Source organism: Electrophorus electricus, chromosome 9, assembly GCF_013358815.1.
Source record: "Electrophorus electricus isolate fEleEle1 chromosome 9, fEleEle1.pri, whole genome shotgun sequence".
Taxonomy (NCBI): domain Eukaryota; kingdom Metazoa; phylum Chordata; class Actinopteri; order Gymnotiformes; family Gymnotidae; genus Electrophorus; species Electrophorus electricus.
In genome coordinates this window covers 8,050,829-8,077,742 of record NC_049543.1, presented here as the reverse complement: position 1 = coordinate 8,077,742, position 26,914 = coordinate 8,050,829, and the positions used below count along the sequence as shown (strand labels likewise).

Here is a 26,914-nt window from a genome sequence, read left to right as displayed (position 1 = left end):
TTTGGACGTCATCGTTTTGAGACGTCATTGGCGCACACTGCGTTTGGGAAATATTTTTGTTCAAGTAGCGTGTTCGTGTGTTCAAATTTCATGGCAAATGGAACAGGTGATGTTATATTCTGTCGCGGAACTGGTCAGGTATGAAACTTAAAGTCTGGTTAGTGAATTAACAAGCTATATTAAGATAGCTGTCATACTTTAATAACAGCATTTTTAATTTCGTTTGAGTGGCTAAGATAGCTAAATATGCTAAATATCTTCTACAAACAGAAGGTTTTCTCACTACATTTAAATTAACGACTTTAGCATGAAGAAAAACAAGAAATATACGTATAAAATCTAAGTTATATCCCAAACTTATATGTCCGTATAGCTGGTTATGTTCTTGTATTGTCCAAGAGTATCTTAAGAAAGCAGTGAATGATCTAGCTAGCTTGCTAGCTAACCTAGTTAGCTAGGATTTAGTAGGAGTGTTGAGTCTTGATAGTACTATTATTGTATATTTTCTTTAGAGTGACGATTCAGACATATGGGATGATACTGCCTTGATAAAAGCATACGATAAAGCGGTTGCGTCGTTCAAGGTAACATTTTGCCTCTTCTGTCAGATACACCATGAATAAGATCGAGTACCTTTCCTCCTAGGGTTTTCTGCCATAATCTTTGCAATCCTCTGGAGTGTCTCTTCTTTCTTTTACAGAACGCTTTGAAAGGAGATGATGACATGGCCCCAGACAATAAAAAAGAGAAGCCTGGAAATAAACGAAAAAATAACAAAAAGAACAAAAGCAGAAAGAGGTGTAATGCGCCCCCTGACAGAGAGGTAGCTCTGACACCTGATGCATTCTAGTGCTGTGTCTTTGTCGTCTTAATCTTGCAGAGAGATGAACCCTTTAATCATGTCTCTTATAGTGGAATGTTGGAGATTCCTGTTATGCAGTTTGGTCAGAGGATGGAAACTTGTATGCTGCTACTATTTCCTCAATCAACCAGGAGAAGGGCACATGTGTTGTGTATTACACTGGCTATGGTAATGAAGAGGAACAGAATCTGAATGACCTTATAGATATTGAAGAATTGGATGAGGAATCTAAAAAAACAGCAGATGTATGTGATCCATTCGTTACATTTCATAGGTCTGTTTTTTAAAGCATTCACACCTGCATATGTTAAGTGTTGTCTGGACAAACTGTAGGTGAAAGAGGCTGAGTCTTCAACAGAAGAGAGTGATAAATCTTCTACTCCACACCAGTCTACTCAACAGAAACACAATCCTAAAGGCAAAGCTCCAGTGGGACCTCCCATGTGGGGGGCGGGATTGCCCCCTGCCCCCCCTCCTGGGCATCACTTTAGAATGGTGAGCAAATCCTGTTCTTACATCTTAACCTTTGTACACTCTTTTTGCACTTTTGTTGCAACACCCTAATGATTTTTATAGTCACCTTTGGGAATATTAGCGGTATTGAGATTGCACTTAATTTGGCAATAGTTTGGCAAAATATAAAATTCACACAATTTTCTGTTTACCCCAGATGTATAACCAAGATATGTTTGAATGTTTAATCTTATAGCTCCAGTACAAAAGTAATGTAGTTATCAAATAAGGAAAGGCAATTAACATATTTATATTTAAAGCATTTAGCTGACACTCTTATCCAAAGTGGCAATTTTGACTGAATACAGTTCAAGCAGTTGAGATGCTCAGGCATCCAAATTGGTGATGGTGGGGCTTGAACTGCTATTTCTGACTCTGTCCTTATAAGAATAGACAAAAGTACATCAGTTACATGTAGCACTAGGATTTTGTTGCAATATTTGCAACCTTCCATGTTGGACAAAAAAAATGTGTGTGTTCTGTTTTAACATGTTTTCTATAGTCTGACAGCAGAAGAGGAGACCCTGGACTTGCCTTCCCTGGCTGGCCCCCAATGATTCCCCCTGGCCCACCGGTGAGACATACTTTGTTCTACTATTCTCAGTGATTCCCCAAACATAATGTCAGACATGGTATGTGTTGCAACGTTGCTGCCACAAATAGTTAAGGGAGCTTGATCAGGTAAAGCATTAGGTTAACTAATCAAAGCTATTTACATCTGGCTCAGATGATCCCACCACCACCACCAATGAGTCCAGATATGCTGGGGGATGATGAGGCCTTAGGCAGTATGCTCATCTCTTGGTATATGAGTGGCTACCACACAGGATACTACCTAGTAAGCATTTCCTGTCATAGCACCCACTGCACTAACCAATGTCATGTAATTTCAGTATAAAAAAAAGAAAAAAAGTAGGGTCAATTGTGTCCCTCTGTAATTTTCCAACGCACTATATTACAGGGTTTGAAACAAGGGCGCAAAGAGACCGCAGCAAAAAGGTCTCATCACAAATGAAACAGTTTGTACGTTAGTCTGGTAAATATTTATTTATTTTTTAAATACTTAAAAAATAATATTTTGCAAGAAAGATATTAATAGTAAGCGTTGTGTTTTGTTTGTTTTTCACAGGTTAGAATCAGTTACAGCCAAAGTGTGGGAGAGACTGTATTTCTGCTTCAGAATGTATGGTCCATTTCATGTTTTGTATTCTTTGTACATAAATGAATTAAACACCAATATGTTTTTTTTCACCTGTTGTCTAATTGATCCTGTGAAAGTACTATGAATGTATCTGCAACACGTTTTGATTATGGCTGGTTTGGTGAAACATTTCCACATCAAAATTGGTGCCATCTTATTGATAATGGTTCTGTGCACCAAAGCAGACATAAATACAACTCTAATTATAATGTAATTTTTATCTTTTTAATATGTTTAATATGTTAGAAGGCAAGTAAATCTATCAGCAAAGTTATTCCAGTTGCTTAATTTGTATTTTGAGGGCAGTTGTTCTCAGAGGTGTGCAGGGTGCTCAGTTTCATGGCACAAGCATGCTAGTGATTGCAATGGAAAATAAGCACACACTGTACACCGCTATTACTCAAAATGTTTGTTTAAGTTATGTAAATGACTGATTTATATATGAATGCAAAAATGCAAGACAAGGTGATCATATTTTCCATGCAGTTATCAAAAATGCAAAAAGATAAACCAACAAGAAAATCATAAATCATGGCATTAGAAGCAACTAGAGACAAACACTGTAAACAGCCCAAAAAATGTTTTGCAAAACCTGATCATCTGTCTTTCTTTGAGTTGTGGGCCTTTGTATCTTCAAGTGCCAAATAATTTTTTATGTAATGGTTGTATGCCAATGTCTGCAACATAAGTGATGCTATTCTGTAAACCACTGTACTGTATCATCTTTACTGCACTAGATCAACTGAGACATAGCTACTTTTCTTATCTTGTACAGTATGCTAGATACAAATTGGAATCTCTCCTATCATTGTGTGGTGCAGTTACTGCCACTGTCAGTGTAGGCAATGCAGACAGAGCCACCAGGACTGATGGACGACAGGTTTTCCACCTTTTGGGCTCCACTGAAACCTGACGGAGAATTGGGCCTCTGCCTCCTTCACTAGCCAGTTAGTATGATCCACACGGTATTTTCTGTTATCAGCTTCTAACAACTGGCACTTTACCATAACAATAATAGACCCTTATCAAGAAACATTCTGACTCCAAGAACCAAAAGGAGGTAGTTGTATTATGCTGAACCAAAGTATGTCAAACATTTGTATATACAGATCATCAGAACTGTAGCTATACAATATTACTGTAAATTAAAGGAATATAATAAAGAAATAATCTTGAAGATAGTTCAAGAAATATATTAGAAAAAGTAATAAAAGGATGAAGGCAAAGAAAAACTTGTATGCATGCAAAACTTGCATCCCTAAACCTTTATCTGCTTCCAGACAAGAGATGATCTGCTTGATTTCAATTGTTGGAACTAAAACGAGATTGACAAAACAACATAGATAAAAGGGAAAGACTCTTAGAACAGAGTGGGAATTTGGTTCTGAGCCTAAATAGACCCTGAGAAGTACTGTTGATTTGCAGCCTTAGATTCTAACAATAGCGCTGAGGCGAACGCGCGCACTTCCGACAGGGGGCGTACATCTTAGCCCCTTGAAATGAAAAGGCTTCCATTGCCTCTTATCCCGCCTGTCTAATAGGGAATCTCATCACGCTTTACTGTAGATGCGAGCAGGAAGAGCAGAACACAACGTGGAGTCTGTTTGATGCTTAGACTGTCAGTAGCACATTAACTGTTTTCATTCTACAAGGAAAACAACTGGAACGAAACTGGGAAAGCTATTTTCTGTGATCTTCACAAACGCGACCAGAAGTTTACTTCTAGCATGTTTTGCCGAAATCAGACAGCGAGAGCCACAGTCGCTCGAGGTTCAGCGCTGGAAATGGAGATAAAACGTGGGAAGTTTAGACAAAGTATTTTCTTGGACACGCTACAGGTACGTTATAGCTCTATTAATGTCTGTATGTAGATTACGGAGGACCGTAATTTTGTTGCTCCTTTATTATTTAATGGACCTAAATAGTATCTTAACTCTATAAACGTCTGGTTTTGTATCATAGTCATTTAACCTCTCTTGTTGTCCGGTATATACATATACGTATATAAAGGATCATTTTATTTCACTATATGTAAAAAGGTCATAAGAGAACAGCTTTAGCAAAACACTTCCTTACTACCTGGATAGACTGACTCCAGATATCCAAATTCAGCGTGGGCGTGGCCTAACTGTTATCTTGGAACATGTCCTATGTAAGTGTTTATTTCCATGACCACAAATTCTTGCAAAAACAGCATTAATGCGATACATAATTATGTCCAGCACCGTTTTACTGTGTTTACAATGTTGTTACAAGGTTGTTGTAAAAGGCTCGATTATATCCTATACAACAGCAACATATGCTTTTGAATTAAGGAAATAGGCTGAAAGGGAACTTTGTTTAACCCCTAATTATTTTTATATAGCCTGCTCTAGAAAGAGATGGAAAGTAGGCTGTTTCTCGATGGGTAGTATGAATCTGTTTCAAGTTTGCTGCTGTGTGAAGTTCAGAAGGGTAATAAAATATAATGCATGTAAAGTTGTTTTTTGTTTTATGTCCAACTGTGACAAAGATAGAGTAATGTTTTGCTCCACCTTAATGAATGAGTTTAAATATCTCAAAAGATGTAGCAGAGCCTAATTTCCTGTGATTTTACAAACTGCCATGCCTGTAAAAAAAAAAAAAAGTCAGCGTGGAGTATAACTTTATTCATTAGCACACAATGAAATGTGAATTCACCTTCTTGCAGTCTCACACCTCATTCATTTCCTCATTTAACGTTTGTGTGTGTTCAGTCAAGCCATGGTTTACCTTGCTAACAGTATCCCACAGCTCTCCACAACACCTAATGGGCATTATACTCATTCTTTATTCTCTCCTACATCTTTACCTTTCAGTATACCAGCTGGGACTAAGTTTGCTGGGCCTTTGAAAAGGATCCTTTTACTCTGTGCTGGCAAAGCATGGCCTCGCAGTTCACAGTCCGGCTGACCTAATTGAACTTCACAATGCTGGTTTGTGTGCACCAAGCTCAGATTGCCATGGAAAAGTGATTAGGAAGCTGAGTGAAACAGTTCTATAGTCTTCGTAGTTAAAAGACGTGTAGCTTGTTGTGTATAAGACAGAGTGTTTATTTGCAGAATGTCAGGTAAGCTTGGAGTGCAATAGAGGAGTGCATAATGACAAAAACTTTAGTCTTGTCATAGTGTAGTACACTAGGGATTTCTATACTGATAAAATGTCATACTGTGGAAGTAACTAAGACAGTTTTGTTTCAGAAAACAAACTTCAAAAGCACACTGTAAGATTATAAAAAGGTTTGCTAGGTTCTACATTTCTATTTGTCTTAAATCTCAATCATCATATGCTAAGATTTCTATACTGTGAGTTACATTGCTTGTAAGCCTTGTTAGGTTGTGTGTGTGTGTCTTGTGCACAGTGGTGTGAAACAGTGAGAATAGATATTGCACTAGAACAGCCCTCATAACCCTGTGAATTTTGAGCAGTGTCTGTCAAACCTTATTAACGGCAGTCTCTTTCAAATCAGCATGCCATAGCCTACCCTTATGTATCTATGTGTGTGTGTTTCTGCATTCTGCATGCCTCTGTCTCCCCATGATCTTACTCCTTGGTCACCTCTATTATGCTGTCATGCCACCCAGCAAGGCTTCGGCATGTCGAGCAGTATCTACATTTCACTTCTTCACTTCTTTTCCTTTCCAATGCCACAATTTTTCAACCATATTACATAGGTATTTACTGTACAGTGAGCTTGAGCAATTCCCAGTTGGCTTTTGGTTTTACTAAGCAAAACCGCTGTGTCTGATGTGGAAGATATTTTTGTAGTCTGCCATATTTAGTATGCCTGTGCTGTGATAGTGGACTACATGATGGTAATACAGAGTACCATACCAACTCAAGCTATTTTGTCTGGGTAGATTTTTGGAGGCATTATTTTTCTTCCTCCGTTTAGTATGAGGTCAGTGAAACCATGCTGGCTGAAGACTTGTTCTGGACTACTGTGAAGGAAGTGGTTGGACCTAGGCAGCTGAGCAACAGACACACCCATTCATTCACACTCCCACAGCCTGCAGTTTTCAAACCAGTCCGCAGAATATAGGCATATGTATGGATGTAGACTGCACATCTTTGTATATTTGCTTAAAACCCCATTAGCTACTGACAACGTTGCCAGTAAACCTTCCGTTAAAGTTTTATGTATTCTGACAACCCAACAGTTTAATGTTGGTGTTCTATAGACTTGTTTTGTTTGCACGGATAAGCACAGTAGCCGTGTTCTTTCCCATTTGTGTATGGCGTCCTTCTTTTCACTGATAGCTTCTCCAGTTTTGTGCATTAAGCTCTTTCCCACATTTCCTGATGCTTCTGCAGGGATGTTTGTTGCTGCTCTAGTGCTGAGACACGTGTTGTCTACAGTGGTCTCCACCACAGGAATGTGCCATATGGAAGTGCTTCATGTGGTCTGGCTGAAACTGTTGGAAGTTTTTTGTAAACTGTTGTTTTTGAGTACACTGGCTTTCTGGCTTAATATGAACAACTTGCTCTGTATGTTTTTTGAGTCCTGAATCTCAACACTTACAACACTGATCTGTAAACATAGTTGTCCCTGTGTATTGTGAAGTTATAGATTTGCTTAGATGGTAATAGTGACAGCATCACCAGCTTGAGGGAGTCGGCAGCAGCTAGGAATGCAAAAACTTTCCTTTTGGCCTGAGGGAGACCCTCCAGGCCCTGGAAAACAATGGGCAATCACTCAGTGCTGGGGCCCACACCATATTGGACGCTCTGGGATTTCAGCTGAAGGAACCCTGAGTCCCGGCAGAACATCTCAGAATACCAAAGACCTAAGGCGACTTATCTACACATGGTGTCTAAGACAGACTTGCTTTTTTTAAAGGTGCTCTTCGTATGCAAGGCACTGCTCAATGCCAGAGCAGTTGATCAGGAAAGAGGTGGACTGGCATTTGGTTTAGGAGGAAGCAAAAGTGTGAAGGTCTCAGCAAAAGCCATGGACCCAAGCTTTATGGAAATGAGGACAACATCCTGTGATTGTATAGCATATGAAACATTCCATTAAAGAGGTGCAGAAGATTTGTTAGCGCATCAAATATTTGGGTCCAATACCAAGGAAGATGCTGTGTCAGTGGGACTGTCTCTGTCAAAATATGCCTTCCGTTAAGCCAATGGAACTACACATCAAAGAATGACTTTGGCTTGTTGTTTGCCTCAGTGCTCAGTTATGGGAGACTATTAGAACCAGGCATGTGTACTGTTGTGACCTTGCCCCATTGATTTGCTGACAACAGTTTTAGCAGTGTCTTCCCTTTAGACATGAATACAGCCTCAGTTCTCCATATTTGCTGTTAGCTATTCATAATTGCAATGCAATGGCTATTAGACTCAACTCCTCTACAGCGCACCAAAGACATGGTGATGTGGAGCGCCACTGTCTTTTATCTGGCCAGTGCAAAATGGACATGCTGGTCACACAGTCATTGCTGTTACTCTTAATGTCAGTTTCTGTTCATAAGCTTTTTTAATGTCATTCATCACATTAAGATTAGCAGTTTGTGAGAATACTGTACTGAGACTACTATACTGTACTGATCTAGCCAGCTTTCTGAAGTAACAGACTTTTGGGATGATATGAAAAGTGTGATTTAATGTCTTTCTTTGCCAGAGTACAATCACTAATGTGTTCAGTTTCATATAGACTAATGCAAGGTCTGTTTAAGTGGTGTATTGTATCAAATTGATAAAGATACGGTTCTGCTAAGAAGTTAGCTCTAGATAATGACAAACTTACAGAAAAACTTGATTTAGTTCACTATAATGTTTCAAAGTAAGGTCTGAATAACTTTTCAAGATCAAATGCATTGTATCATCCTCTTGGCTACTACATTAATAAATCCCTCCTAAGACATAAAGGACTAAGACAGTGTCCTCTCATGCCAACACACACACACACACACACACACACACACACACACACACACACACACACACACACACACAATATTTAAGGGAGTGCCTCAATTCTAAATGCTAGTGTGGGTAACACAAGCCAGCAGGGGGTCGATGAGAATGGTTCTTCTAGTAACTCTCCCAGCGTTTTCTTTCATTGTTAGCCAGATTACCCTCTCTAGATGAAGCGCACCTTTAACAGTTAAGAGCCTCTGGAAACAAAACTGTCTTGACTGAAGAAGATTAATTTGCACTCACAAGCCACTGCCTGAAGCAGGAAATGACTCATTCAATACATAATGGCATGCTCTCATTTAATCTGCCCTATTTAGTATGACTCTTTTCACAATTAACTTAAAAATGGCTGAATTTGTTGTGAGTTTACCGAAGCCATGGTGTTAGTAGTGTGTTTAGTGATGCATACCTAGGGGTTACATTAACAACATTATTGCTAAAGGGTTTTTATTGCTAGCTAACCAATAGCTAATAGTACCAAGATTTCTGATTAAATATGAGTTAATATAAGTTAAACAATCCATGAGTGGTGAAAGCTGAGGGTTCAAATATAATGAAACCTTCATTCCTGACTTCACTCAGCCGCCGTATCCCTTTACAATACATTTTTTCACTTCATCTGCCTTTTAGTCATCTGTGTGTCATGCCACCAGACTTGGGACCTAGTGTCTGCCAAAGTATGCTATTATTCCCTCTATAACAACGGGATGCTTCTTTGACAGGAACTACGGCCACAACCGCCGTGCCCTGTTACGCCACGTCACTGCTGGACCCTGTCCAAACTATTACACATCTTGAATTCATAACGGTGGCGCAATTGCTATTATTCAGCCACATTTCTGTAAGCAAACCCTGCTTCGCTCTTGCGTGTTGCAATCTCTTTCGCAGATGCCGTGTACCTGACCAAGGACAAGTCAGGAAAAATCACTAGCGCTTACAGCCTGAACATTGTCTACTTCTGTTTTGTAACATTTAGACCATTCCGATACCCCACACAACATGGACTCTGGGTGCTAAAAACAGCTCTGACGTAAATCTCCCTATCTCCCCCTTCACTTGTCACACTTTAACGTATGCCCCAAACCACCGTGTAGTTAGCCTATTTTCCCTAATAAGACACTGCTTTTATTGGTACCGTTTCAGGGATTTTTTTTCTCTCACCTGTTGACCTGCTTGGTTAGTCAGCCGCTTGTGGTCTGCTGCGTTTGACCTAGCTGGGCCAACATTCTATTGACCTTGCACAGTGAGTGAGTGGCAACCTGTAATTATTCCATGTCATTTACTTCAGCGTAGTTACTAGAGTCGTGGCCACAGGGTACAGATTTGTGTGTTCACAGTTTAAAAGAATGCATGGCATTTGTTAACATTTCCCTTGAATGGTGGTCTTTTGTTTGTAGCCGCCTGCCCTGTCTATGTTTGAGGATCCCACTAAAAGAATTTTGCAGGATTTCTGACAGGTTGTTAATAACAGTGTGTCAGTTTCATTGTCTCAAGCATTTCATACACTTAGTCTCTCCATTTATTTAAAGGGCTGGATCAGCTTAGTTAGCCTAATTGGTTTTTGTTAAATAACAGCCACAGTTTTGAGGAAACAAGTGAAGAATTCCCCGTAATAAAACTAACTGACCAGTGTGTCTGTTTCTTGTAATATTTAATCTGGGGAGTATCTCCCCAGAGTTAGGTGTCTCTTATACACTCCAACGTGCCCTGGGCCTAGGTTATGTTTGCCATATTGACTTATGTGCTGACTACTGAGAGAACAGGCTAATAAATAAACACAAGTCAACACCGCAGACTGTCCTTATGTGATGCCTTTTCCTCACCTGTTTAGTTAAATATTTCCATCTCATGGTTGTTTTGGAGCCAGTTCTCAAAGAAAAAAAGTCCCCTATTTTAAAATGGCATCAGTAACAATGTAATGTCTCTGGGGCCATGCTTGATTTGAGTACACTAATCAAACCAATTCAAAACATTCATTATTGTTCTACGTTTTGGACACCTTTATGGGTGGAAAATATATTAATGGAATAGGTTGCACTATTAATATTTTACCACTCCATGCTATGTATGTGTATTATTAGAATCTCCCACTGTGGCTTTGCACTGTTCTTTAATCTGGCAGGGTAAGGCTTCTGGGCTTTCAGCCAGGATGATTACATCGCATGATGAAATTCACACCTCTCCCCTTCTCTTCTTCACACAAGGAGTTGGTTCTTCGCGTTCTTCGAGCCTAAAACACGGTCCTGATACAGTGCTGCTCATTTAAGTCACATAATTTGTCAGTCGATTATAAAGCAAATGCACATATGAAGTGTGAAGTGGGGAAATTGTGAATTGACCTAAATAATGTAGAGGAAGAACACAGCAAGTCTTGACTCAATGCCTGATTAAGGTATGCAGTGCATGTCCTCCTCTGGTTGGGTGAGAGAGGACTGTGAAAATGATGTCATTGCTTACTCTGTTGATGCGGTTGCCTAACAGTTTATTAATTTTGAGGTGAAACAACTGTGCTGTTTGTCTGTGTAACAGTATTAATAAAAACTCTAAAAAACATTAATATAGCTTATTGGTGTCATAAACCTGCTTTTTAATGTATTTTTTGCTGTCTTCTTCATTCTTTCTTTATATTTTTTATATCGCTAATTTCAGGATTTTTTTCCTACCCCCCAGACATATTCCTGACCCTGCGGTTACAGATGTTATTTTTGTCAGTGAACAAACGTCATTTTGTCATTGAACAACGTCAGTCAGTGAACAAAGCTGGTTGACATCATGCTGGTTTTACCCTTCAGCACTCCCCTCAGTGGAGTGCAGCGTTTCCATACGCGCCCGTCGTGAGTGCGGCTTCGCTCCTGGAGCAACTGCTGGAAAGAAAACATCACAGAAACGAGTCGTTAAAACACTGGCGCCATCACTGCTGTAGTTCTGGCGCTGCGTTCAGGGGCTTTATATGACTCGTTACTTTAAGTTATCGCGGTTTGTAGCTGATTTTATTATCTTACGCACTTAAAGCTTTATTCATGGTCTGTGCGCGTGTCGTCAACTCGCGCTTAAACTCAAGAGCGGATGCCACCATACCAGGCGATGTGTCCACAAGAGGGACCTGTTGCACTGTAAAGGGCTCTCAAACGTATGCCTAACCTGTAAGTAAGTATCGCGTGAAAAGTTGCTTGTTGACATTGTAAACTAAAGCTCTTTACTTATCACTCATTTACTGAAGTAGAGTATTTCCACTGGATCGTACTGGCTTGTGCAATCATAACCCTTTAGAGAACAAAAGAGCATTAATTCTGTGAAAGGATAAGGCTGTCGTTCAAATCAGTTAGACTTGTACAATATGGCGGCCACTTTAATAATCCCTAAAAGGGGGAGATATATGGGACGGAGATATGACACTACAACACACATAATTAAAACCATAACCTAACCAGCTAGTTAACAGAGCTGACCAAACTGATCTAGAAATCATTCATATAAATGAAGGTTTTACTCATCAAACATGGCTGCCTATTTGTAGTATTTAGGTTTGGCATAGTGTACAGAAGGCATGAAAATCATCTTTTCTCCCCTTTGAAAGGAAAATTTGCTGGACACTCAGAACTCTTGTCATTTTTCTTTTTGGTATTTTCACACCATTGCAAATGTCCTAATTGAATATCATTTAGAATGGAGACTTTCTGCGGTTAGCCGGAAGGTGAGGTACGAGGTGATCTGTTAAACTAGTGAAATACAAGTGTTCTCTTTGGCCTGTATGTGACCCAATGACATACCATACTAAAATCCTGCTGATCAATAGAAAGCAACCACCAGTTCACTCCAGAAGGATGACAAAAAAGGTGTCATTTCAGGCGTTTCACCGGACGAAGGACAGAAAAACTGGACTGCCTAACCTAATAACGGACATCTGGCTACCCTATTGTGAAACGAAACAGCCCATCTGTGTCTGTGCGAGAGCGCGAGAGGGGACGGGGAAGGTTTTAGCATACAGAGAAACGGATTCGTGGCGGTTGAGAGCTCGTGGGAGCGGCACCATCTCACACGTGCTGCAGCTGGCTGGGAGATGGATGGTCTCTGGAGGAGAGAGAGCCCAGCCATGTGGAGCCTGTTACCATGTCGCAGACACCAGGCCCAGCTACAGATGCTTAGAGGTCCCACATGGCCAAAAAATGATATGCTCACGGACCTTCAAATGTGTGGGAAATGTTTCCACCCCTAGATTTTTCACCAGGTTAGAGGAGATCAGCCTAAAATAGCATTCACTACGATGAGAGATATTGTCCAGCATCAGCTAATGGGTTAAAGTGAGGTTTGAGGAAGCGGCTGCTTGAGGAGTAGAGTACAGTGTGTTTGGTACATTGTTATAGAGTATACACCGCTTACGTTTTCTGCGTCATCCGTTTCTTGTATGTGTGTGTGTGTGTGTGTTTTGGGTCAGACATCTGCTGGCCATATATCACAGTGCACTCCTTTAAATCTTTCAACACAGATGAATTTTGAGTCATCAGCGGCAGAGTTTCGACACTTTTTTGATCCCTGTGCCCACAGGAGTGAACGCTGATGTCATAAGATGAAACAGGTGTCTGTGGTGCTCCAGCTATGCCTCTCTCTTTTTTACTCTGTCTCTCATACTCACTCTTTCACTTTTCCTGCACTTACCTAGCTTAGCTAGAGCCAGTCCTGAAAAAAATAATTCATTTTCTTTTCGTGTGTGTGTGTGTGTGTGTGTGTGTGTGTGTGTGTGTGTGTGTGTGTGTGTGTGTGTGCGCGTGCTTTCTCTCCTCTGGCTGCATGTGGCTCAGGTTACAGATGGGGCTGGCCATGGTAGCAGTAGTGGCCCTTTGTAGTGGCTTGGGGGCGTGCCGAGCCAGGGTCTTGCCCCATCTGTTTTGTTGCACAGATGTGCCTTAGCGCAGCTGCAGTCCCAGGAGCACCAAGCCCAAACACTATGGCTAATGGCTACCTAAACACAAGGGTGGGCTAAACAATTTACCTTCCAGATTATCAGTGACGCGTTGGCTGTATATGTTTTGCGCGGGCGTGCAATTTAGGAGAACGTCTAAATCTCAGTCTCGAAGTTATTCATCCAGAAAATAAGCCCATGCAAGTAGAACATAGTGTGTTCTCCACCAGTCCCCCACAGTACTTCCAAGTGTACCCGGAGCTCGAAGTGTTATGGTCACATTATTCCTCCAGCGTGGCATTTCCTTACCCCACCCTTCAACATTCCTTTATTGTGCCACCTAAACTGCCCTGACTCCTCTCTGTTCCCTTCCTCCTGTTTGGGAAAAAGGAAGCCTTCCCCTATATGCTACCCCATATCCGTTCAGGAAAAAAGACCTGCCAAGTATTGTGAATTTTCCTCGCTCCTCCTTCTGCAGTGGTGGCTTTATGCACCCCTTAAGAGGTTTCCCTCAAGAATGTTGGTTCTCCTCTGCTTTTCGTACAGGTTGTTGCCCGTGCAAGTGTTTTTAGCTGCTTTACGGCTGCACCCTCCCCGTGTGACACAAACAGGCTGCCGTCTCGTTCTGCAGCATGAATCAGCATGGTAGAGAAGGAGATGATTAGCTCATGGGTGGGCAAATGGTATAGCAAAGGTGAGCTGAAATCGCAACAGCTCTGAATCACACCGAGGATATTTCTCACTTGTGTGTCATGTTCGGTTACATGCCTTGTCTGGTAGGACTCATAACCTGGCAGCTGGATGAGACAACACTGACTGTAGGGTTCACTTGGTCTGTCAGTGACGGGTGCAGATGTGATGCTGCAGAGCGTTGCACTGCAAAGGGGCGGCCTTCTTGCGTACCCTGCAATTTGGATAATAGCTGTTTTGCACCAATGTTCATCTGCTATGGTTATTTCCGAGACTGCATGGTGCTCCGTGCTTTTCTTGTTTGGATATAGCTTTGTAGTTAGGCCAGACAGCGTGCTGTAGGCTAAGTGGCACAATAGGTCACATGTTATTTAATCCTTTTAATCCTCACTGATGATATGCTTAAAGGATTAAATTATGCAGATGTTCTTTAGGTATATCATTTTCAGTTGTTTGTCTTTGATCATATATTAGATTTTGTTTTGATGCAGTCCTGTCTACATACATAGCCTATTACTAAAGGTTATGAAGTATGCTCAAACAAGGCTTTTATCCAGACTTTTCCCTAACAAATAGAAAGTGGGAGCAATTTTTTCATAGTGCTCACCATATACGTAAACTATTGTTTCGGGAACAGGATAACAGTCCACACAAGACCATGTATTTGTTGTGAACAACAATGGCTCTTGTAACTCTTGAGAACTGCCTCGTGTTTTTTTTTTTAAGAATGTCGACCCTGATTCACGGCCCCAGTGGTCTACTGGGTTCCACTCGCAAATACAGGACTCAGTCCCCAAATGTCTACTATATTTACACAAACAGTGAATACCGCTTGCACTGGGTCCTCCTTTTCTAACTTATTTTTCTTGCCATCTCCTGGAGGATCCTGGAGGATCCAGGAGGCTCATCAATCTCCTCTTAGTGCTCCCGGCTTGGCGTCCACATACCGCGTTAGCCATTTGAACGTCTGGTGCGGGGACAGGGAGAGGAAAGCAGAAATGATAGGTCTGGGTTAGGTCTTCTTTACTTCCAAAATTTGTAATTTATAGCCATTGTCTCTAATTTGGCTCACACTTTGCCTAACATATGAAAATTGGTCGGAGGTTGATGTCAGAGATGGACAGTTTGTCAGGAATACTGGAGTGCACGTGATTAGTGGCTGTTTGTGCAGACTATGTGAGGTATTTTTGAGGGAGCCAACTCGTATTTTAATGGTGTTTGAGCTGGCAGTCCTGTAGTCAGTACGCAAGATGACAGAGGTATCCTCTAGAGATCCCAGCACTATATCCAGCAGGTAATTGGACACATTGGGTCAGACTTTCATATTTGATAGAAATCCAACACAACACGTTTGGCTTTTTAATAAGTTAAGGCTGTGTGTTTTGAGGCATATGGCCTTTGGAAGGGGTTTTATGTTTTGATTCACAGTCTGCACGTTGCCATAGGAAGGCAGTCTGAAGGGCCGTAGGAAGGCGTTTTACGTTTTATTTTCGACCAGTGTTCAGTCCTACTATGCATGAAAGAGCGTCCCATTGCTGCAAAATTTCAGTTTATTTTCCTCGTGCACCCAGGTTGCTGTAGCCAACTTGTCTGAATTCTTACGTTTTAATGATTAAAGATTGATACATACTATATGGTGGTGCGTATTACTCCTCACCAAAGATGGGTATTGACGTTATCAAAAGAAAATTAATAGTTTACTGTCACAGATCAATACGTACGTATTAGCCTACTGTTTGTTTGTTTGTTTTTTTTAACATTCTGTTATTAAATGTCCCGACAAGTTGATCATTAGTCGACAGTCTGCTTGCATTGTGTGCACTGTGTCTGGAACAGATGGCTTCGTGTTCTCTAGTTAATGTTCATTTTAGAGTTGAGGCTTCGCACGTTCTTCCAACTGTAAGCACATAAAGGAGCCACCGATTCGCCCTCCCATTTGCTTCTTTTATCAATATATTTGCAAATAGATTTTTCTTTTGATGTAGGTTAAATGCCCATCTGATTCTAACTGTGTGGTATATGTTTGATATCTGTTTTTTACAACGGTGTGTAGGTTTTTCATATTTTTGATCTCTCTCTCTCTGTGTGTGTGTGTGTGTGTGTGTGTGTGTGTGTGTGTGTGTGTGTGTGTGTGTGTGTGTGTGTGTGTGTGTGTGTGTGTGTGTGTGTGTGTGTGTGTGTCGCGCTGAATGAGCGCGAGTTCCGAGGCGTGTTAAAAACAGTTCACTTGCTTTGCGCTCCTGCAGAGACTAGGCATGCCCTTTTGTGACGAGGTCCTGCCACAACACAGACGACTCTCACATCAGGGCTGAAAGACACCAAGAAAAGAGTAACTTAAACCCATTCTTCTGGCTAAAATGTGTGGGTGTTGGGAAACTCTGTAACTTCCATATTAAATAGAACGTCAAGTATTTTTCAATCGAGGTTTTCTACTGTAAAACATCCTCGAGAGCGTACACGAGCGCTTGTCTCTGGCAGAGTGCGAGAAAGTTCGTGCTGTTTGGGAAATCGTTGGAGATTGCTGTATTTTCACGGAGAAATTGTTTTTAATCGAGGGGATCTTAGACATGGCTATTAATTCAGGATTACAACGCCCCTTACATACGTACTGAAGAGGAGGAGAAAGTAAAATTGGACAGAGTTCAGAATCATAAAGTTCATTCTTTCGCGGATAATGCCGATGGACAGACTCATAGACATGGAGGAGAAACTACGTATCTTGGAGGACCTGAACATGATATACATTCGTCAGATTGCCCTAAGCTTACAGGTAACGATAATCATTTCGAATTATGAATGTCGACACTTGTCACTGTCTATGTCATTTTGGCTATGACTTCAGGCTATAGTTTACAGTCAAAATCTGTGATATAAATACATTTACAACAACCGAACGATATTTATAATCCATATAATACGTAGTCGCTCCAATTATTGGGTGTGAGCTCAGTGGTCTGCCCTGGCAGATGTCTGATGCGGTGAATTTGGTGCTGCACGCTAGCACTTTAGCTCCACTACCCTAAGTTATGGGACTGTGAGAATTCACTTTGATAAGATGGTAAGGTTTGTACTGCTAAGACGTAAATAAAAGGGAGATCTTAGTGTTCTTGTTTTGGTTTTTTTTGTTTTTTTTAAAGCACTGTCGTCTGCAGCTGCATCCTAAAATATAGAAGTGACCTGGGTGTATGTGTATATACTGGTGTTTTAGGAATTGTGGGCATTGTTTTTTGGGTTTGAAGGGGGGTGGGGGTGGGGGGGGGGGGTTAAAGTGGATTTTTGGTTTGTTTTGACTGGGAATTTTGTTCTTTTGTAATACCATTCAAAATATATTTGATCAGCCTCACTTCACTATTAAGAAACATTTAGGAGCTTCTCAGTGTGTGGTGTGTAGTGTTGCAACCTTTGCAATGAACAGTATCTGTACAAATCTTCTGCCCATGTTCTCAAATGTAATAATATGCTAATAAAAGTTTGCTGGCAAGCAATGACTATAGCAATGGCCTGAATATTGGATTTACTGATTTAGAGTGGATGGATTTTAAATAAAAGTCCTTTGCTATTTTTTGGCATCTTCATCTACTTATAAAACATCATTGGCTTTCTGTTCTGCTGCTCTGGAGCTGCTGAGTTTTAACAGTATCGACTGTCTCCCTGAAAGCATGCATGATGGCCAGCTTTGGCTTTTCCTGCTCTGCTCCATTGGGTTTTTGCATGTGAGAACACCATTGGCCTCTCACCTTTTTTCACAGCCCACACAGAGCTCACACTTCACTGCATGCTGGTGTTGCCCCAGCCTGGACACCGCACCAAGCAGCCAGCTGGTCAGTCTGTTCATCTTGCTGTCTGCAAGCACCCACTATGTGACCCTACATCTGTCTAACACTGAAGTCATCTTTTCCCAATTAGAGAAAGGACTTTAGGATGACACCCTTTGGATCAGGCAGCATTCATACTGGTGCTGGGCCCGTATTAGGTGTTTATGACAGGCTTTCAGTTTTCCTTTTTGGGTCAGAGAAGATTACAGCTTGGAAATTCGCAGCTGGCCAGTCAACTTCAATCCAGTCTTATGTGGACATATGTAGGCTTTGTATGAAAAAAATAACCTATTTAATGTCGAGTCTGGAGGAAAAGAGAAGCGTTGACATGATGGTGACCATTGCTAATGACTGGTGCTTTCTTTAAACTGACAACCAATTCCGTTGTTTACCGCTCTGTTAGCAGGGTCTGAATAAATAAAGCCAGTTAACATTTCTCCAGATATTGTGCCAGAGACTCGAGGGTTGGACATAATCATCCCTGTCATCCACATGCTCTGCCTCCACACACTGGTGGTATGAAAAGGGACTCTTTGTGCAACCTTGAGACATGTAACCCACTGCAGCCTCAGAAGAATTTTTTGCTCATACTTTGGCAGCACTATGGCCAAATGGCTATGGCCAAACAAGAAGTTTACTATCATTGACTCAGTAACTCCTTTCAAAATTCAGTCAGATGGTTTTTATTGTAGTTGGAATCCATAATTAATGCATTTAATTTGAAATTTGTCTTGTTCCTGGGAGTCTGTCTCTTTGCCTTTGTCTTTCGAAAAGGCCGGCTCTTTTGGGTATTCTGACAAAGCAAAATGAAGGATGAAATTGCACAGCCACATATTGGGCAACAAGGTAATTTACTTCTCTGTGCTGTAGAGACAAGGAGGTATGTGTGATGTAGGAAAAGTTTATCTTACCGTCCCAGCTGATCCATTCAGGGTTGAACAAGTCTCCTTCAGAATGGAGACAATGCCTTCTTGGCTCTGCCACTCTTACTGTTCTCATTTTGCCTTTGCGATACCTTTGCCTTTCCAAGAGGACGTACCATGGTGTCAGTGGCCTTTTGTTGTTGGAACGCCATAATTCCCAGACTACCAAGATGGATAATGGCAACAGGAAATGGTTGATAAGAGCGACTGTCTCCTAGTTCTCGACTCATCTGATATCTTTTCTGGTTTCCTTTGCTATATATGACCAGTCTGCACTGTCAGAGCTCAGTGATTGCTTTTCCAAGGAATGGCGGATTTCTCTGAGCGCCTTTCCTGTCTGAAGGAATGATGCAGTGTTAAAACTGCCTTCCAGGCTATGACTGACATTATATGTAAAGGCATCGTCATCTTCATTTATTTTTGTACCTAAAAGTTCAGTGAAGGATCTAAAGGGGTAGGTTTTTCTTTCACTGGTAGATATTACATTATGTAAATATGATGCCTATACACCATTTTGGGCTTTACCTTGTGACTGGTGCACTTCCTTGTTGGTTAAAGATAGTTTGTAGTCAGTGTTTTTGTTTTTGTGATAATTTTTAATAAATTGTAATCTTTTGAGGTAGAAATATGTTGTAATATTATTATTAATGGTTTGAGTGTGTATCTGAAGGTTTATTTTGTGTGGTTAAGGGTTCATACCCATGTCCACTGCTTTTCCTTATATTGTTACAGTAGATGGCCCCAGCAGGAACCCCACCAGCTGTTTTCATTCTGTCACCATTCAGTTTGGCACCTCTTAACCCCTTAATTTAGGCAAGACACCATGCATATATGTTGAATTTCACATTTATACCATAGTATGGCTTTCTATATAGATATAAAAATCTATTTGCAGTGTTAGTTGTAAAAGCTTGGAACTGTTAGATGACCACCATCTGCTTGTGCTTCAGGCTAATGTTTTTCACAGATTTGTCATATTTCATTTGCTATGCACTGGACTTGTTTACATGGACCAGTGGACACAGGAGTCTTTCTGTAACTTCAGGGAGTGTTTACCAAATCCACTTCCCCACCCACTCATGCACACACCCACACACACACACACCCCCACATATACACCATAGGTGGATGAGATAGTTGGTCCTGTGTGTGTGCAGCTCTGCAGTCTCCCAAAGCTCTGGCTCTCTTGGTCCAGGTGGTGCAGCTGCTGCTGCTGGTGAAGCCATACTGATGAAAGACCAGATGCTGCAAAGCTCGGCCATTCCTGGTGTGGCTTGGGGAGATTAAATGTGACCTGAACCCTTTGATGCAGAAGAACGAGCATGTAAAGAAAGACAGAAACAGATAAAACTACTGGTTCATGACTGGTTCATGTCTGTCCTTAAACTACATTGAGAACACAGTCTGAAATACCTGTAGGAAGAGGCATTTTATCTCCTCTGGGCTAGTTGACCCAGTTTATGATTGGTAAAGAAATCTAATAGGCTAAATGATGTCATATTGTTAGCAGTCATTGGTGCACAATTCTCTACACATCATGTAACAGTTTTTACAGCTAGAAAGGTTGGAATGTTGTCATTGGCCTGTGACACTGGCCTGAATTGTGATCTTTAGTGGGGTCGGATTCTGTCCATGAGAGACTGAAAGACCAGATATCTCATATACCATTACAGCCTTGACCCAAACTTGCATTATATACCGCCTTTATTTTCAGATGTTCTACTAATGTTGTCTAACATACTCTGTGGTAGGGGACTGGAAATTATGCAACTTTCTTTGGATTAATCATTACTTTGATCAAATTTATAATGCGAGGTCACATAAACAATCCACCCCAGAACCTTTAGCTAATGGTTGATGTGTTTTGTAGTGATTCATTCTACGCAAAGGCTACAAAAGAACCCCTGTATCTGTGTAAACAGTATTCAGTAAGATGTGTAAATACATCACTTAGGTATGACTTTACTTGTGTAACCCCTTGATATCATAAGGAATGCCATGTTATAGTTGAACAAACTCTTTACAATGTTCATTAGGCAATTTATTTAATCATTCGGTTTTAGCAGGAGGCTTTTTCCTACTTTGTTGGTTCTGCTGGGAGATTGTTTAAGTAGCTTTACTGTGGCTTTTATGTTCACCCCAGTATGCTAAGAGAACTCTGTGGTTATCATCCGGCACGTCGTCAGGGGAGCACCTTTGGTGGCAAATGCAGCACCTGTGCAGATAGTGAGTCAAACGCTTGTTTAATTGGGCTTTTCTCCTTCCTGCTTGACTGCCTGTTTACTGGGCTGCAGCGTGAACGTGACTGCGTCTCTGTGAATGGGTTTACTCTCCCTGAGCTTCTCACTTCTGCCTGGCACTTCTTGTTCCCTGCCGGCAGGGTGGGACACTGGGAGGAGTTTTAGGGACAGGCCATTTGTAAAAGGGGAGCATTGTGCTCGTTCACCCCCCCCCACCCCCCACCAGTCTTCCCTGATACCCCCTCCTCCGCCGAGCCCCTGGCCTGGGCTCTGGCGTGGTCACAACTGAGCTGAAAGGACAGTCTGTGTGCAAGAACCAGCCAAATGCTTCTATTCGAGCCAGTTTCCTTTGAAAAACACCACCCAAGAGCCTGGGCAGCGGAGGAGAGTGCTAAGCTCCCAGGAGCAGCTGGGCCCGAGCTCCCTAACCCAGGCCAGGTATGACTCCAGTTCGTCTACCTTGGGCCTTTTCAGGCTTCATACATTTACATTTATGGCATTTAGCTGATGCTTTTATCTAAAACAACTTACAATTATGACTGAGTACAATTTGAGCAGCTGAGGGTGAAGGGCCTTGCTCAGGGCCCAACAGTGGCAGCAGTGTGGCTTGAACTGTCAACCTTCACTGAGATTCCACTACCACTGGTCTTCAGTGATCTTCAAGATCTTGCTATAAGATACAGCTACAAAATTTAATCTGCATTTAAAAATTTTGGTCCACCTCAAGTTCAAGTGTGCTTGTTGCTAAGTGGCAAGCAAATGGCACCCATTTTCATACTTAATGTATTACTGCACTTTTTGTGTCAACATGCATCAACCTGTAAATATTGTAATTTGTGACACTGCTATATGGTTAACATGTTGTTACTGTACATCAGAGTGTCAATCCGCCACAGTGTTCATGGAAAACAAACGTGCTATGCTATATTAGTGTAAGGACAGTTAACTTGTGCATACTCATAGTTAGTTGCTGTAGTAGTCACATACTGTTTATGTAAGGTGTGAGTATATGACTTGACTGTAAATCTGGAGGAACTGTTTGGCTTTCATTCGATGCGAGGCCTAATGTATTCTGACAGCGGCAAGTCAGCCGCTATTTCTGCAGAGAAAAAGCCAAAGAAAAACAAATGCAGAAGGAACAATCGACTGCCTTCCCTTCACAGGGTCTTCCTGTCAGATAAAATTAGATTTTTTGGTCCTGCCGGCTCTGCAGCAAGCCGTAGCGGGGAGGGTCCATGCACTGACCCCGGCCTTCCCCGGCATCGCAGCTTGCTTGCTTGGCTGTGTAATTGAATCTCACCTTGCGGTGCTTGTCGCTGGGCGGAGGGGGCTGGGCGAGACAGCGGGAGGGGCATCCCTGGAGCAACCTGAGAGGTGACGGCGATGGCACTGCTAGTCCCTGGAACGTCCAGGAGATGCTTGCAAACACCTCAGAGGGAACAATTGTCCATCATTGATCAGCACCTCCTGGCTTCTCCCCAGGGCGAGGGAGATCACTGAGGCGTGCCGTCCCTGACACAACTTCGTACTCCTCATTCGAAGAGTCATGAGCTTTTCTGAGTGAACTAATGCATTCACTTCATTTATCTGACTGTGTATTTCAGCTTTGTTGTCAACAATAAAGCACAAATAAGCCAGACATTTCATGACCTGCATCTGCTGGAACGTGCACCAGTAAAAGTAATGGTGCAATGGTCTTGTCATCTCTTTTTATCTCAACGAACCTAATCGCATTATGTCATATTATTTTTAGCCTCTGTAGATAGATTACCCATCTGTTCATCAGGCTGCAATTTATGCGCCTATTGCAAAACCCGAAACCCCTCTGTTACCCAATACCTCACCTCCCTCCGGTGGCATAGCTGTTCGGTGTACTCTGGTGCTGGAACATCTGTCAGTACCTGCGAGATGGATATGCTGCAGCCCACGCCCCGTGTCTAGCGTTATCGCTAAATGGCTCTGTTAGGTTTATCGTCACCAAAAACCCCCCACCCCCGAGTGCAAACACATTTCCACTGTGCATGCTTAAGCTGTGTCAGCCTCCATCCCCATCGACCCTGCCATTGCTGCGCAGCCCCCCTCAACCCCCCACAGACCCCAGGACCAGCTCCCAAGAGGCGGCAAGACGCGCAGCCTGTTCCTGCTTCTACCTGGTGACATCACCAGGAACGGAACGGAACATCTCGGATGGGATGATGTCAGCCACCTCTTCTGCGGTCCATTTCAGTTTTATCATCAGGGTCAAAGGGCATTTGGGCAGGGGGTTTCCAGTTAAAGCTGGCTGGGTCCTGCTTTGGGACCGACATGCGGGCGGCGTACCAGATTGCAATGTTTGGAATCCTGTGTGCAGTCCCCCTGTTGAGGATGAGGTAGTGGAATTTTAAGAACGCACTTTGGACGGGCAAACGAACCCACTGTGGAACGACCGGACAGTTCAACAGATTATGTGGTGGCTATTAAACAGAAGAAACAGGAGCTTTCATATACACTTGAGGACAGCCACTCACTGTCCAGCACGGGGAGACTCTAAAAGGTTACAGCATCCTGCGTGTCAATAAAAGTCCAGCAGGGGCACCTGGAGTCCAGGCCAGGTTGTACTGTGAAATCCATTTTTCCCTGCCGACACCTTGAACCCAGACCTTTCAGGTTTATCGCCACATGGTAAATGTGATCCAGTCACAAATCACCGCTTTGATCAAAATCAGATCTAGCAATTCGACCAAGGTTTACTGCCAAGGCAAATGACAGGGCTCAGTAATCTCGTCATTGCAAGGAAATCTTTGGCTAATCCATCTTAATGTGCTGCTGGATAATGGAGCAGGGCAGCTCTCATTGGCTAAGGATGAGTAGGCAGAGAGCTGAGCTGTCGTTGACTTCAAAGATCCTCACTCTTCCTTTGACTAAAATATTTCGCAGATTGTCATTGCCAAATGTTCACTACTGTCATGGCATGTTATGCAAGGGAGATGTAGATGGCTCGTGTAGTCATATTTAATGTTGGTATACTACTATGAGTGTAGTGTTATCGTCTGTACTTGTTCATGAGTAATTGATATTAATCAGTACACAGGTTGTCAATAATTCCCAGTATAGATTTGGGTGGATTGTTTGTTCCTATAATGCAAAAATCCATTTTCACTAAAAGCTCTTACAGAGCCCAGTGATTGAACCACTGCATTATCAGCTGCTGGGATCTGTTATGTTTGCACTATTAGCTCAGAGACTTGGCTGGCCTATATTAATTTGCCTGTGTGTGTCTGTGTGTGCGTGTGTGTGTGCGTGTGTGTGTGTGTGCAAGCTTTGATTTATTACTGCAAACATGCTTTCTCTCAAGAAATTATTAGAAATTATTAGCTACCTTCTCATGCTGCAGTTTACCTCATGAATGACGTTCACTTGTTTGGAATCATGTAAATTTCAAATCCAATTCCAAATCAGTCCAGCTTAAATTAAATTCCAAAAGCTTGGTTTACATTCTTCTTCTGAAAGATGCTTTGTATTGTAAACCTTCTTTAATAATGTTTAATGCCTTAATGTTCAACAGCTAGTTTGTAAGTAATTTGTTTTAAAGGCTTAAATGCAATCATGGCTCATGACTCAGACCATACCCAGCTGATTAGTGGCAACCCTCCCCCCTTCATTTCCTGTCTGTCTCTCACAAGGAAAGAAAAATATGGCAGTTAAGTAATTGACCGAGATACTCACAGTTATACACATCAAACAATGCAGTGGTGAAGATTGTTCTGTGACACAAATACCCGACTCCCAAAGCTGACCTGGGGAGGCAGGGCTTCTGAGAGTGATGTATATGTTAAGGTAGGAACTGAGTTCCTGAGACTTACTTCGTTAAGACAGGAAATGGGATGTTGTTTGTGTGGAGAACGGCTTGTTTTGCATGCAGCGAAGATGTAAACAGCAAAAATAATAAGTACTGATGGAGATGGGAGGAGAAGTGACATAGACTAAATGCAAATGTACATCACTGGAAGAAATTGGACATATTAGTTCTTGGTTCAATCTGTGTGCCATAAATCTAAAAAAAGACAGGGCTGCTGAACCAAACCCTGTTTCAGTGTGCAAGTCTTGATTGCACTTGGCAATTCACTGAGGTTCTGATTGCTGCAGTACTTTGCAGCTCTTGGATTCAATGGAGCCTGGAGTTTTTGCCTGACTGCCCACGGGATATGTGTTCACAATATGAGATACACAATATGAGATAACCCTATTGCTCACACACACACACACACACACACACACACACGTAGGGCCCACATGCCTACTCAAACCACTCCTCTGCATTGTCTCTTTTTCTCTTCCTTATGCTCTGACTCCTTGCTTTTTGCTTTTATTCTTGACACTCATTTAGTCTCTGTTTCAGTCTCTTTCTCCGTGCTTCTCTCTCTCTCACCTCAGTGCACTCCCTGTCCCTCTGTCCTCACGGTCCACAGGTATGTGCAACAGTTCAAGCAGCTGTTTGCTAACAGATAATGTCACTGGAGAATGGATTCTTAGAAACCCTATACTGTACCTTGGAGGGAATGGGCTGTTTGTAGTTAGCGGTGTATGTGTGTATGTGTGTATGTGTGAGAGATTCCCAGAAACCTCACTGTTGGATTTGCTCCTCTCCACTGTTTCATCTTCTGATGTCATCTCACCACTCATGTCCATTCATTTGTCGACCCTGTGTCAGCCTCTGCTGGAAATACCTCTGTTTATCATTCATGAGCTTTCACTTCTTCCCTTTCTCTTTACTGCTCTTCTCATCCTCTCCTACACACACTCTCTCACCACGCTCACTGCTTTTTCACCTCTGTTCCCTTTCTCTCATGCTTGCCTCCACCATGGTGATGTTTCCCAGCACACGCCCAACTCTGACACACCGGTGTCCGGAGCGAGGTGCGATCGTTCTGGCGATGGGTGCCACCCAGCTCACCCTCCTTCTTATAGAATAGCACCTTCTGTTGTCGCCACCTCTCTGGCCCGTTGTCCCACGTATGCTGACCTGCCGCCGCAGTTTTTCCTGCCGGCCCGAATGGCGCCCGGCCGTTCCTCCTGTGCGGCTCGCCAGGAGCGCCTTAATCCACAAGGCTGTTGGGTTCCTGGCAGTCTCCAGACTCCAGATGCTCCCTGATCAGGGGCCGGACAGGTGTCCCTGTGATTAACCCAGATCAGAGGCGACCCACGGGGCGCGCATGAGAAAGGGGGCTGACATCGGTGATATCAAAGATCTCCAGTAATCACCGGACATCTGTCAGACGTTATGAAGCGGCGTTTTCATGAGAACCCATCCCCTAAAGTAACGGGATAATAGTTAGTCTTTGATTATCTGTCCTTTTATTTGTTTTTTTAATCTGTTTTTAAGCATTGACTGCTTTTTTTCATTTTTATTTACTTGGACTAAAAAGGAAAATAATACCAACGCCTGCATTTATGTCACTTCTCTTAAGTTCCCATTAAACTATCGCTGAGTACATTCATACAAACGTAGTAGCAGGTTGTTTTACGCGGAAGGACATTAACTGAATCTAAAGTAATATGTAGAAAATCCTGTACAGATTCGGTGAAATGTCAGTTGCATTGTTTATTCTATGATCAGTAACATTAAATGAATGTTTCATGTTCGTTAATGGCAGGCGAGGAATGGCACTGACCGGCACACCAAATAAGAGATCGTTTCAACGCCAGGGTCCCGATCGTTCACTCAGCAGCAGCACGTGTGTCCCGAGCACTCTCCTCTATTGTCAGCCCGGCGATGTGATATCGTAGCGGTACCGTGAGCAAAGGAGAGCGAGGAGCACCTCCGCTCGGGACAGCATTACAGCGAAACGGG

The 26,914-nt window shown here is 42.3% G+C and overlaps 2 protein-coding genes across 7 annotated transcripts in view; both read left to right on the top strand.

Annotated features, from left to right (window-relative positions):
- The first annotated feature begins 10 nt into the window (after positions 1-10).
- Positions 11-2,626, top strand: smn1 (survival of motor neuron 1, telomeric). 2 transcript variants are annotated; one of them, XM_027024246.2, is made up of 9 exons: positions 11-138; positions 513-584; positions 701-823; positions 913-1,107; positions 1,196-1,357; positions 1,878-1,949; positions 2,103-2,213; positions 2,337-2,398; positions 2,505-2,626. In XM_027024246.2, exons 1-8 carry the CDS (start codon positions 91-93, stop codon positions 2,388-2,390), a joined length of 837 nt encoding a protein of 278 aa, XP_026880047.2. In that variant the 5' UTR covers positions 11-90; the 3' UTR covers positions 2,391-2,398; positions 2,505-2,626. The 2 variants fall into 2 exon arrangements, with proteins under 2 accessions (XP_026880047.2, XP_026880048.2); XM_027024247.2 differs by having other exon boundaries at positions 2,337-2,411.
- A 1,521-nt stretch (positions 2,627-4,147) lies between these two features.
- Positions 4,148-26,914, top strand: part of rtkn (rhotekin) — a 45,950-nt gene continuing 23,183 nt past the window's right edge. Inside the window, exons 1-2 of one of the 5 annotated variants that reach the window (XM_035529772.1) lie at positions 16,334-16,876; positions 17,856-17,927. In XM_035529772.1, coding sequence (XP_035385665.1) covers positions 16,781-16,876; positions 17,856-17,927 — 168 coding nt within the window. In that variant the 5' untranslated portion in view covers positions 16,334-16,780. Of the gene's footprint in view, positions 4,415-16,333; positions 16,877-17,855; positions 17,928-21,393; positions 21,523-26,914 lie in introns of those variants that run through there. The other 4 variants (XM_035529778.1, XM_035529774.1, XM_035529775.1 and 1 more) reach the window with 4 other exon arrangements.

Bases quoted from the DNA above. Each gene is read 5' to 3' on its own strand.
- smn1 (XM_027024246.2), top strand. From the start codon at position 91: ATGGCAAATGGAACAGGTGATGTTATATTCTGTCGCGGAACTGGTCAG. The intron at 139-512 runs GTATGAAACTTA...TATTTTCTTTAG, and splicing joins TCTGTCGCGGAACTGGTCAG to AGTGACGATTCAGACATATG. The intron at 1,950-2,102 runs GTGAGACATACT...CATCTGGCTCAG, and splicing joins TGATTCCCCCTGGCCCACCG to ATGATCCCACCACCACCACC.